Here is a 13,666-nt window from a genome sequence, read left to right on the forward strand (position 1 = left end):
CTCTGGTGTCTGATTCCTGCCCTTCCCTCTCCTGACTGTTACCCACTTACCTGTCTCCCCAGGCGCCGGTGTGACTACCTACCTATAGCCACTCTCTATCACTTCCTCATTCACCCTGACCAGATGAAGGTTATTGAGCTGTATCTCCAGTTCTCCAACACGGTCCCTAAGGAACTACAGCTCGACGCACCTGGCGCAAATATGGCCTTCCAGGAGGCTGGGATTCTCCCAGACCTCCCACATCTGACACCAAGCACAGAAAACCGACCTCATACACATTCTTCCTGTCTGTTTTCTACACAGGCAACCTACCTCACCTCGACCCGTTAACGCCTAAGCCCTGTTGAGCCAAAGCCTTGCTACTCTGTCTCTCTCTATATATAATGAAATGGAAGTAAAACACAAGACCATAAGATATAGATTTCATCATGACTAATCAATTTCCCTCTCTGCCCTAATCTCCTGACTTCTCCCTGTATCTCTTCATACCCTGACTAATCAAGAATCTATCAACCTCAGCCTTAAATATACCCAATGACAGCTGCCCGTGTAAGGAGTCTCTCTCTCCTCTCTCTCTCTCCCTCCCTCCCTCCACTGTGGTTGATCCCAAGCGGTGGGTCGAGGTGGTCCGAGGGGATCGAATGGTGGAAAGAAGACTCTGTTAATTGAGCTCCAACTGTTGTGCACAAAGTGGTTGAACTTTGATAAGTTTGGCGCCTTTTACTTTTATATTTTAGCTATTAATTATGTCGTTCCAGTAAGATCTATAAAGTGTGATCATTTAATCGCATATGGTGCATTGTCTGTTATTTGGCGGGGTGGGGTACATCACACAACATCCACACAAACTTGATTACCCAGTTTGGCGGGGCTGAAGGCTGCTCCCCCTAGACGAAAGCGAGTTGAGCGAGCCTGAGGCCTACCGGGAGCTACATTTGGGGGCTCACCTGGGATTGCTGGTTATTACTGCATGCATGTTGGGTGGGGTGGCTGTTGGTACCCCTGAGGTATTTGTTCAAGTTCAGACTAGTGCTGACGAGTTGGTGGTGGGACTGCCAGTGTCTATTGGTGCCCCAGGTGAGGCGGGACCATGGGCTGCCCATACTGTTGGGAGAGAGAGGAAAGAGTGGTCTGATTCGGAGGTAGTGTCTGCAAATAAATGTTCCAGCTGTAGCAGGCTCCGCCTGGCTTTTGGGATATTGTCCACCCCTAAAGGAGTGGAGGCGTATGAGATGTGGGCGGAGCGATCTCTCAGTTGTTAGATGAGTGGCAGTGCTCAGTTGAGGGAGAGCGACAGGGATTGGTTGAAAGTTTGAGTAGGCGGGCTGTTGACGGTGTTAGAACTGTCAGGTTCAATTACCCTGTAGTGACAGCTGCAAGTTATCTGAAAGCAGGGAAGAATGGGTCTGGTTCGACTGGAAGTCAAATGCAGCACCTGGGGGGCTTTCCATACCTGTGTCAGGAGAATGGGGAAAAGCTTTCAGTGTATCTTCTCTGGCTAGGAGGGCAGCTAAATTGCTTGCAGTGCCAGGGGGATCATTTAAGGGGATCAGCCCCTCCTTCAGTTGTTCAGCTGATCAGAGAGGTGTTGGGAAACTTAGCGGAGGCCCAGTGGGGGAACGGCTTGGGGTCTCTGGGGGAGCACATTCCCAGCAATGTACCAAGGAACTTCCGAAAGGAAAAGACCCTATTCCTGAAGGCTTAGAGGAACCACACCCCCGTGTGTCGTTACAGATAGAGGGAAGCTATGCTAAAGCCATCCTCGACACCAGGGTGCAGTAAAGTTGTTGTACAGTTCGTTTTACAACCGGTTTCTGAAGCATTTACCCTTGACAACATTAAGGGCACTGGAGATTTGGGGTACCAGTGCCAGTGATTATCCAGAAGATGATTATTGGTCAGTGAAACTGGAGTTGATGGGGGCATTGTCTGTGCACCCAGTGTTTACAGCTGCTTGTGAGGACGTGTGTAGCAGCCTTGGGCCAGTACCGAATTTAAACAAGAGCCGATTGTGGTACGGCCTGGGGAAAGTATCTGAGGGTGAGACCCTCTTAGTAGACGGTCCGAAATACCATGAGGGAGGGGAGTTGACTGCTGAAGACACCTCGGTGAGAGAGAGGTCGCGGCGACTGGACCCTGTAGCTGTGGATAGCAACATGTGTGTGGATTATAGGACTCTTAACAAGGGCACTGTCATTGACCAGAATACGGTCCTGAGGGCCGGAGACGCTATGGTCTGTTTGTATGGTGCGACATGGTTTAATGTGCTGGATCTGAGGAGTGGATGTTGCCAGATCCCAATGAGTGAGGCCGACAAGGAGAAGACGGCCGTTATAGGTCCCCTAGGATTCTTCCGATCCGAAAAGATGCCACAGGGCATATCCGGAGCCCCTGCAACCTTCCCACAGGGCAGGGGGAAGACCATGGGGGATGTGGAGGTGTTTGGAGTTTTGGCGTACGTGGATGATCGCCTAGGGTTTGGATTCGCCTTGAGGGACTATGATGTGAGATTTGTGCCAGAGCCCGGGACAACCATTGAAGAATTGGAGTTCACGCTCACCAAAGTGGAGACGGGGAAACGTAATTCCGAGCTGAAACTGCAGTCTTGTACTGATGAATTAATCCAGAGAGACAAAACCATGACCAACCTTCGAAAGGATCAGCAGAAACTCAAGAAATCGATCCAGAACAGATCGGAAGAAGCTGGTGGTGTAATTGCATCCCAGGTGGAGATGGACGTGAAGCGAGTCAGAACTGCTGAGACTGCGGGGAGAGTTGGAGGAGTCAGAGGGGAAGCTGACGTCTCGACTGCAGGAGGCTGAAGAGGCTGCAGAGGCAGCCCAGGCTAAGTGCTTCAGTTTGGAGAAAATCAAACAGCAGCTACCGATCGAGGGAATGAGGAAGAATACAGATTCGAAGGATGATGTGCAGGATGTGTGGTACCTGCTGCCTTTTGCTAACTTCCCCTTGATTGAGGAAGAGACTTTTGGCCCTTCTCCCACTGAGTCAGGTGTAGTGGGGAGGGCTAGCTGTGGGCAGCCTGGGTTACTGCAGGGCCCTGAGGGAAAAGAAGCGGGGTCCCAGACATGGGACACGGGGCTCCGAAGTGCATGGGGGCATGAGTGAGAGATTGAGAGAGGAGTTGGCAAGCAGACCCGAGGTATCCCCAGTAGTGTCCGAGCCTGAAGGGTTTAGGTGAGGGGGTACGGAGGTCTCGGAGGATTAGGAAACTCCCAGATAGGTTGGCCTATATAGCGCCCGTGGAACTATATAGAAGGTCTACTGTTTGGGGAGCAATGTGACTGTTTGTACCTGGATTGGGTTTTTGTGTCTGCATGAATGGTTGGCAGTTATTTAGAAGTCATGAGGACATGACTTTATTTGGTGGGGGGAGAGTGTAAGGAGTTCTCTCTCTCTCTGCTTGTTTGGGTTATATTTTTGAGAAGGAACGAACCAATTGGGATAGATGTTATTCTTTCTTCTGTGTCTGTAAGCTATTGTGTTTCAAAGACTTTGGCGTGGAAGGCATGATGGGGACAGAAAGAGGAAACACGATGCTGTAACCCTGGGCAGGAGTCCGAAGGGTTTTCGGCGAGGAGGGGAGATGAAGACAGACTCGTGTGGAGCATCTGGTCGACCACCGTGGTTGGTCCTAGGCGGCGGGTCGAGGTGGTCGGAGGAGATCAAATGGTGGAAAGATGACCCCATTACTAGAGCTCCAACTGTTGTGCACGAAGTGGTTAAACTTTGATAAGCTTGGCGCCTTTTACTTTCCTTTTATATTTTATCTCTATTAATTACATAGTTCCAGTAAGATTTATAAAATGCAATCATTTAATCGCATATGGTGTATTGTCTGTTATTTGGCGGGGTGGGGTACATCACACAGCATCCACACAAACTTGATTACCTAAGGAGGGGAGGAGAAGATGGCGGCGCAACGCAGCACACGCGGCCGCTCCAAACTGATATCGTATTTGTTAAATAGGGGCCGTGCACAATCCTGATTTGATGGAGGTGGACGTGAGAAGCACGGAGGAACATCTGGAGAAACTTCTGAAATGCCTGCTTCACTGCCGCTGCTACTGTGCAATCGAGAGTCTCTGGAGGGGAAGGCCCCAGATCCTCGGCTTTGCCTATTGCCGGGGCCGGGGTCGAAGCGCTCAGCAACGATGGTGCTCGGTGTCGGAGGCTCGAAGTTTTCGGGTGGACTGAGTCGGACTGTGATCGGGTGCTTCCAGGATGCTGCATCGGCAAGTTTGCAGTGCTGGAAGCTCATGACAGGGGGAGTTTCTCTCTTCAACCGTCTGCGTGAGATGATGGGACTTTCGAGAGACTTTGAGACTTTTTTTCCTTCGTCAAATACGGTATTGCTTCGTACTGTTGTAACTATATGTTATAATTATGTGGTTTTTGACAGTTAATTTTAGTCTTGGTTTATCTTGTGTTTCTGTGATATCCTTCTGGAGGAACAAATTGTATCATTTCTTAATGCATGCATTACTAAATGACAATAAGAGAGGACTGCGTGTCCTCATAATCTAATCTAATCCAACCCAGTTTGGCAGGGCCGAAGGCTGCTCCCCATAGATGAAAGCGAGCTGAGCAAGTCTGAGGCTTACCAGGGGGCTACATTGTGTCACAAATTCCACAGATTCACCACTCTCTGGCTAAAGAAATTCATCATCTCTGTTCTAACTGAACATCCCTCTATTAGGCTGCATCTTCTAGTCCTAGACCCCCCCCACCATAGGAAACACACTGTACATATCCACTCTTGAGGGTTTCAATATTTGATAGGTTTCAATGAGATCCACCCTCATTCTTCTGAATTCCAGTAAGTGCAGGCCCAGAACCAGCAACAATGCCAGCACATCCTTTCTTAGGTAAGGGGAACAAAACTGCTCACGATACTTTCAAGTGAGGCCTCACCAGTGCCTTAAAGCCTCGACACTAGAATTTGCAATACTTGTTAGCCAACTCATTGGAAGATCTTCCTTGCTTTCTAAATAGTGAATAGGGTCTTTTTATTTAGATTTAGATGATCTTTAACATATCGAAATGCATGCCAGCTGTGGTCATGGAACTCGAGTCCATGGAGACGATTCAGAGTGAAAGTAACTGTTGTCGCCGATAATAAGATAACTGGGCCTAGAACACCTGTACTTTATGTCTCAGGCATTAGTTTTATTTTACTTTTGCACAAGGATGACAGCATGGGCCTGTCACCCACACTGTTCTGAAATCTAAACAGAAAACTGCTACTTTTGTACAGAATTGGCTGTACTAATCACTTACAGATATTCATCATTGTAAATTATATATGTTTGGATTCCTTACTCGCAAGATCAGTTCCCATTCACAAGAGGTGTCAATTGAAACTTTGAGGAGATTGTCAATAATATTTTGAAGTTAGTAAAGACAATAGAGCCTTAGCTGTTGGGTATGTTTCACATCCTTCTGCTATCTGTCTCCAGCACCCCCTAAGTCTCACCTGTTAGGCTTGAGTACACACTGCTGCAGACAACCCAGCCCATCTTATCTGCCGTAAGCAGAGGAGTCTCCGGCAGTCTGATACTTGACCACAATTACCCCAGGCTATCCTTGCTTAAACCACAACTTCAACACTCAGCAGCTGGTGCTTCCTACCAATCGGGCTGAGGAACATTATCAAACCATATATCACTTTCTTCCAATTCACTTAATGTTTAAACTTATGACTGTATATAAATGATTTACATGATGGAATAGATGGCTTTGTTGCCAAGCTTGCAGATGATATGAAGATTGTTGGAGGGGCAGGTAGTGCTGAGGAAAAAGGTAGGATGCAGAAGGACTGAGACAGATTAGGAGAATGGGTAAGAAAGTGGCAAATGAGATAAATCCAATGTTGGAAAATGCATGGTCATGTACTTTGATAGTAGAAATAAATGTGCAAACTATTTTGTAAGTGGGGAGAACATCCAAAAATCTGAGATGCAGAGGGACTTGGGAGTCCTTGTACAGAACCCCCTAAAGGTTAACTTGCAGGTTGAGTCAGTGGTAAGGAAGGCAAATGCCATGTTAGCATTCATTTCAAGAGGTCTAGAATACAAGAGCAAGGATGTGATGCTGAAGCTTTAAGGCACTAGTGAGGCCTCACCTTGAGTAGTGTGAACAGTTTTGGGCCCCTCATCTTGGAAAGGGTGTGCTGTCATTGGAGAAAGTTCAGGAGGTTCACAAGGATGATCTCAGGAATGAAAGTGTCATCATATGAGGAACGTTTGATGGCTCTAGGTCTGTACTCCCTGGAATTTAGAAGGATGAGGAGGGAATCTCATTGAAACCTTTTGAATGTTGAAAGGCCTAGACAGAGTAGATGTGGAAAGGATGTTTCCCATGGTGGGAGAGTCCAGGACAAGAGGGCACAGCCTCAGGATAGAGGCGCCCTTTCAGAGAAATTTCAAAGGGTGGTGAATTTGTTGCCACATGCAGCTGTAGAGGCCAGGTCATTGGGCATATTTAAGGCAAAGATTGATAGGTTCTTGTTTGGACATGGCATCAAAGGGTTTCGGGGAGAAAGCCAGGAACTGGGGCTGGGGAGGGGAAAAAAGCCAAAATTGAATGGCAAAGCAGACTCGATGGGCCAGATGGCCTAATTCTGTGCTCCTACGTCTTATAGAACATCGAATAGTACAGCACAGTACAGGCCCTTTGGCCCACAATGTTGTGTCCACCCTTAAACCCTGCCACCCATATAACCCCCCCACCTTAAATTCCTCCATATACCTGTCCAGTAGTCTCTTAAATTTCACTAATGTATCTGCCTCCACCACCAACTCAGGCAATGCATTCCACGCACCAACAAATTACTATTATTTATAATTCTCTGATAGTTTGACATTCCAGCCATTCAATTATTAGACTGTAAAAACCTTGCCACCACTTCAGTAGGATCCTGTTGTTACCCAATATATTTAGGAAAGTCAAGTATTGAAGTGTAAAATATAAAGCACTTCAGCTCTTGCCAAAGAATTGCACAAATCAGTTCGTTTGGACAATAGGGTTTCTTTTGTTAATGGAAGACTAGAGATTCCTAAAAGATATCATTACAACTGTGTACAAGGTTTATAGCAACTTCCTGGAGCAAGATTCAGCCACATTTCCACACTTAGGCAATCTAGATTATGTGACCACCTTGCAGACCACTGGGTGTTGAGTTGCCCATCAGTTTCATTTTGCAGCTTCCCGCGAGAAAGTGTTCCTCATCTTCCATCTAGGCACATTGCAGCTTTCTCCACACAATGTTGAATTCAACAATTTCAGACAATTTGCTTCATTTTAAAATATTCTGTTGTTTTGCGCTCCACATTTCCCCCCACCTATCACATTTTTGTCCATACACTCACCCTGCCTATATCCCCAAGACTCCATTTCCTTGGACAATTCCCTTAGTGAGCAGCATTTTACAGAACACCAAACTTAGAAAAGTACAGTGCAGAAACAGGCCATTCAGCCCACTATGTTGTGCTGAACCAGCTAAAAAGCAAAACCAAAAAACACTGAACACTACTCCCTTCTACCTACACATTTATATTTCTCATCTTCCTCACATCCATGTGCCTAATAAATATCTCTTAAAAGTCTCCAATATTTTACTTCTACCACCATACGTGGCAGAGCATTCCAGGCATCCACCACTCTTAGTAAAATACTTACTCCTCACATCTCCCTAGAACTTACCCCTCTCACCTGCAATTCATGCCCTCTGGTACTAGATATTTCTACCCTGGGAAACAGATACTCTGTCTACTCAATGCCTTTCAATCTTATAAACCTCCAATAGATCTTATCAGATCTCCCCTCCTCTACGATAAACATTCAGATGTGAAAGCATTCTTCATTGCTGTTTCCGTAGCAGTTTTGTTTTACCAGTCAGGGTTGTTAGCCCTGAGTTGAACCCCCTGAATTTGAAGGACCAGTGGATCACTTTTAATCTGGTCTCTACCCTTTGGCCTGTTATACATGGGTGACCCTACCAAGAGCCAAAGCATAAAGCCCCGACTCCAGGCAACATGGATCTCCAGGTCATTGAGGCACACAGGCCTCCAAACCACAACAAGGTAGCAGAAAGGGATTACAGTAACACACACAAAATGCTGGAGGAACCTAGCAGGTCAGGCAGCATCTATGGAGATGAATAAACAGTTGATGTTTCAGGGGTGCTTATATACAGACAAGACATTTTATAATGAGTTATCAAACTTTATTGCTTCAAACTACAGCGCAAAAAAAATTACATTTGAAAAGGACCACACAAATTTCCAGATGGCTCTGCAGTGCAGCAAGCGTAGGCTAAAAGGACATGTACGTGAACCTTTAAAATTAGCCACTTAAAATAGCACTTGTAGTAACTGCACATAATTCATAGGTGCGGTATCATACTTGTACTTCAAGTTCCCATCAGACACAAAATATTATTTTTTAAAGGGTTCAACAGACCAGATTCTTAAAACTTCATAATTATTTCTTGCTAAATCAGAGAAAAAAAACATAAAAACACTGGTAACTAACTTTGTCCTTTAAAATTCTACTAATGTCTTCATTCCTTTAGTTAAAAGAAATTAATTTCAATTCTAGAATCTTCATTAATCAGTCACTGGGGAAGGGTAATAGTGTGTGGACCGTGGTAGTGAATGAAGACCAAGTCACTATAAGAGAACCAGTTTATAAAGCTGGGGAATCTGCAGTCTTCTTTGTTTCGTACAATTCCGGAAGTAAACACAAGAAAAACATATCAAATTTCCAGGAATTTGTCTCCGCACTCATTTCAGAATACAGATTTCCATGAATGCTTTCTTTGTTCACTGGAATTCATTTGCTCCTTGACAGTTCGTAAAGAATCACATTTAAAAACTTCTTGAACATACAATAGATTAGTTATTAGAAGCTTTGCTGGAATAAATTCAGACATCAATACCAGTAATAACTACAGTTGATTAATAGCCACATATAAAGTTGTCTTCAAATTTCTGGACAAATCAAATGCAATTTTACAAAAAAAAAACTCCGAATTTCATAATGTTAAGACTTCAATACTGTTCTTGGAGTGTTAGTGCTTTCCCATTTTTGAATGACCTCTTAATTTTAAGTCCTTGCTGTGCATAAAAATCTTTATCATTCGATACAAGTTTAACATACTTTCAGGCCAATTGGTTATTCCTTCCTATAACAGCATGTACACAATAATACACCAACAAGACATGCTTTTAAAAAACAGAAAAATGCACTATAGCCAATCAAAAGACACCCATAATCACAAGTCTTGTTTCCAATGTATTAAAAAAGGTGGTCAAATTACAATCCTTTACTTCATGATTACCTTTGAGACAGAAATAAATCGACGTGTTTAATTAAAAAGAAACATCTACATTGAATATGTACTTACAAATCACAATCCATTCACACAAATACCAAGTTTAAACGTACAAATTAATTAGGAAGGTAAGACAACTGTATTTGTTTAGGATTCATAAAGTTGATCACACGAATGCTATTCTGCTAAACCACAGTCAGTACTCTCTCACAGCAGCTCTTGTGCTTATGTGCAAAGGCAAGAAACGTTGCATGAACACAAGTGTAGTAAACATTTAAAACACACGAAAAAACTTGACAAAACAGTGCACAACCTAAGTTTTGTTCCAGCAGTTACTGCATTTTTCTTCCCCCCGCCCCCCCAGCCCCACGGCACTGTTGAAGCCTGCAGCAAGCATTAAAAATGTATTAGTCTTGTCAGTTTGCATAAGACACAATTATAAAGCTTTGGTTCACGTTTCCAAGAGTACACAGGAGCTTTGTCATGGTACTTTGTTTCTTTCCGGTTATTAGTTTGTGTTCAAGTGAAGTAGAAAAGCTAAATTGTTAAAGAAAACTAAATATAAGACAATGAGAACTATTTCAAGCATCTATTTCAAACTTCCAAATTTGCATACCTGGTTATAATGTAAATTGTAGTTGGAGAAACAATACATTTTATAACCTACTCTCCAGCCAGTAGGCAAATCAAACCTATTCACTCATATGTTAATAATCTGTTCCAACTAAAACAGAGTGCCACACTAACACAAATACTAACAAAAATCGACAACAAAAAATATTGAGCAAGTGAGTTAGAATTTAAAACTCGCAAGATCTGGGCTTAAAACAATACTGCAAATCAGAAACAGGGTCTTTAAATAAAGACACATAACTGTAACTCCAGCTCTAATACTAAACTCCGAAGCTGATGGCACTAACGTACTGCCACAAAAATGACACATTTTCTATATGCCCGAACGACAGGAGTTGAAAGTGAAAGACAAACATCGCAAGTTCTTCAACTGTATCTTGCAGTCTCACCATGCATTATAGCTACTTATATGTGATTTAGACTTATGACCATTTCCAGATTTAAAAAACGATGCATATTAACAGATTGAAATCAAAAACACAAATGCTACAAAATGTGTTGAAAATGCCATTGTATCCATGTAGTAGAGACCACGGTAGTTACTATTTTCCAATTTAAGAACCATTTGTGAATGATTACATCCTACAAAGGCCACCATTAAAACCATTTAGTCAAAATGCCAGTACCTTGAGCTCTAATATTTCCAAAAAAATACCCCCCAATTTTCTCCACAACATTTTCCTCAAACGATCTCACATATAAACTTTGTGTTTCTTCAGTAATGGCTAAGTGTCACTTCATTTCAAAATGTAGTTTACTCATAAAGTTGCTTAAAACCTGCTAACAAAAATAAGTAGTTCATATTAAAAGAAATAACTTAAGATTGTGTCTACTGAAAGCCACCTCACACTGGCACCAGGTTACATGTAAACAATGAAAAGTACTTCTTCCAGTAAGTTACCCCTCAGTATAAGAAGGGTTAATTGACCAACAGCTCAGTGCATAATATTTCAGTTGCCATTCTAAAGCTGGCCAATGCAGGAAATTCAAAAGACCCCTACAATTTAATTAATCAAATTATAAATCCACTGGTCTAAAGGTTCTTTTCTGAGGTAATATCCAACATTCTCTGAATCTACCTTTAGTCTCATTTCCTTTCCTATCACAGAGGTAAAGATTCAAGTTGAATAATATATTGCCTGTTGTAATGGTGATGCATAAGTAAATGAGTACACTGTTAACCTATGATGGGGAGACTTTGAAAATTGTACAAATTTTGCAACCAAAGTTTTTTTTAAAATAAGGTTACAGCGATAATTGTCGAGGATGAATTTGTCCAGTGCGTTATTGCTGTCCACATTGCAGTGCTTTACACATCAACAGTACAAAGAGGTTCGCTGCCTGGCTGCGCTGATTCCATTATTGTCATTTTCGGCTTCTTACGCGTTTCCTCCTTTATGGGGATGAGATAACAGTGGAGGAGACAAATGGAAAGAAAAAAAAAATTTACTTGAAATTATTTTCAAATCTTTGACATTAAAAATAGAAGAAGAGGTCGGCCATTGGGCTCATGGAGCCTGCTCCGTCATTTAATAAGATAATGGGTGATTTGGGTGCAGACTCAGCTCTACCCAACTGCCTTTTCCCCATAACCCTCGAGTCCCCTGCAATGTAAATATCGATCTTTCCAAGTCCTAAATATACTTAAACAAGATAGCCGCTACTGCTTCCCTGGGCAGAGAATTCCACAGATTCACTGCTCTCTGGGAAGAACATTTTCACTTCATCTCCATCTTAAATTGACTACCTTGAATCTTGAGGCAATATCCCGTACTTCTAGTCTCACTTACCAGTGGAAACAACTTCCCTGCCTCTACTTTATCTATATACAGTGGCATGCAAAAGTTTGGGCACCCCGGTCAAAATTTCTGTTACTGTGAATAGTTAGGTGAGAAGATGAACTGATCTCCAAAAGTCATAAAATTGAAGATGAAACATTCTTTTCAATATTTTAAGCAAGATTAGTGTATTATTTTTGTTTTGTACAATTTTAGAGTGAAAAAAAGGAAAGGAGCACCATGTAGAAGTTTGGGCACCCCAAGAGATTTGAGCTCTCAGATAACTTTTACCAAGGTCTCAGACCTTAATTAGCTTGTTAGGGCTATGGCTTGTTCACAGTCATCGTTAGGAAAGGCCAAGTGATGCAAATTTCAAAGCTTTATAAATACCCTGACTCCTCAAACCTTGTCCTAACAGTCAGCAGCCATGGGCTCCTTTAAGCAGCTGCCTAGCATTCTGAAAATTAAAATAAATGATGCTCACAGAGCAGGAGAAGGCTATAAGAAGATAGCAAAGTGTTTTCAGGTAGCTGTTTCCTCAGTTCCTAATATAATTAAGAAATGGCAGTTAACAGGAATGGTGGAGATCAAGTCGAGGTCTGAACGACCAACAAAACTTTCCGAGAGAACTACTTGTAAGATTGCTAGAAAGGTAAATCAAAACCCCCGTTTGACCGCAAAAGACCTTCAGGAAGATTTTGCAGACTCTGGAGTGGTGGTGCACTGTTCTACTGTGCAGCGACTCCTGCACAAATATGACCTTCATGGAAGAGTCATCAGAAGAAAACCTTTACTGTGTCCTCACCACAAAATTCAGCATCAGACATTTGCAAAGGAACATCTAAAAAAGCCTGTTGCATTTTGGAAACAAGTCCTGTGGACTGATGAAGTTAAAATAGAAATTTTTGGCCGCAATGAGCAAAGGTACGTTTGGAGAAAAAAGGGTGCAGAACTTCATGAAAAGAACACCTCCTCAACTGTTAAGCACGGGGAACATTTCACTGGTAGAGGGAAGAATACCAGTGCTGGCTCGAAGGCCCGAATGGCCTACTCCTGCACCTATGGTCTATTGAATGAATTCAATTAAATACCAGCAACTTCTGGAAGCAAACAACAAACCGTCTGTAAAAAAGCTGAAGATGAAAAGAGGATGGCTTCTACAACAGGATAATGATCCTAAACACACCTCAAAATCCACAATGAACTATCTCAAGAGGCGCAAGCTGAAGGTTTTGCCATGGCCCTCACAGTCCTCCGACCTAAACATCATCGAAAATCTGTGGATAGACCTCAAAAGAGCAGTGCTTGCAAGACAGCCCAAGAATCTCACAGAACTAGAAGCCTTTTGCAAGAAAGAATGGGCGAAAATCCCCCAAACAAGAATTCAACAATTCTTAGCTGGCTACTGAAAGCGTTGACAAGCTGTGATACTTGCCAAAGGGGGTGTTACGAAGTACTGACCATGCAGGGTTCCCAAACTTTTGCTTCGGGCCCCTTTCCTTTTTTGTTATTTTGAAACTGTAAAAGATAGAATACAGTAATCTTGCTTAAAATATTAAAGAAATGTATCATCTTTAACTTTATGCCTTTTGGAAATTAGGTCATCTTTTACTCGCTTCGCTACTTACAGTAATGGAAATTTTGACCGGGGTGCCCAAACTTTTGCATGCCACTGTATTTCATAATTTTATATGATTCTTCTGGATCCCCTCTCATTCTTCCGAATTCCAGTGAGTACACTCCCAGGTAATTCAATCTCTCCTCATAGGTTAATCGCCTCAACTCGGAAATCAATCTTGTTGGTCCTCCTCTGCACCACTTACAAAGCCAATATAGCTTTATTCAAGTGAGGAGATGCGAACTGCCTGCAGTGGCTCACTTGCAACCTCACAAGTACTCT

General features: G+C 42.9%; 1 protein-coding gene across 1 annotated transcript in view; it reads right to left on the reverse strand.

Annotated features, from left to right (window-relative positions):
* Positions 1 to 8,229: 8,229 nt before the first annotated feature.
* Positions 8,230 to 13,666, reverse strand: part of dgcr8 (DGCR8 microprocessor complex subunit) — an 81,955-nt gene continuing 76,518 nt past the window's right edge. The window contains exon 14 of the mRNA XM_072240849.1: positions 8,230 to 11,381. Within this exon, the coding sequence (XP_072096950.1) occupies positions 11,298 to 11,381 (84 nt within the window). The 3' untranslated portion in view covers positions 8,230 to 11,297. The remainder of the gene's footprint in view (positions 11,382 to 13,666) is intronic.

The sequence above is a fragment of the Mobula birostris genome, chromosome 22 (assembly GCF_030028105.1).
Source record: "Mobula birostris isolate sMobBir1 chromosome 22, sMobBir1.hap1, whole genome shotgun sequence".
NCBI classification, from domain to species: Eukaryota; Metazoa; Chordata; class Chondrichthyes; order Myliobatiformes; family Myliobatidae; genus Mobula; species Mobula birostris.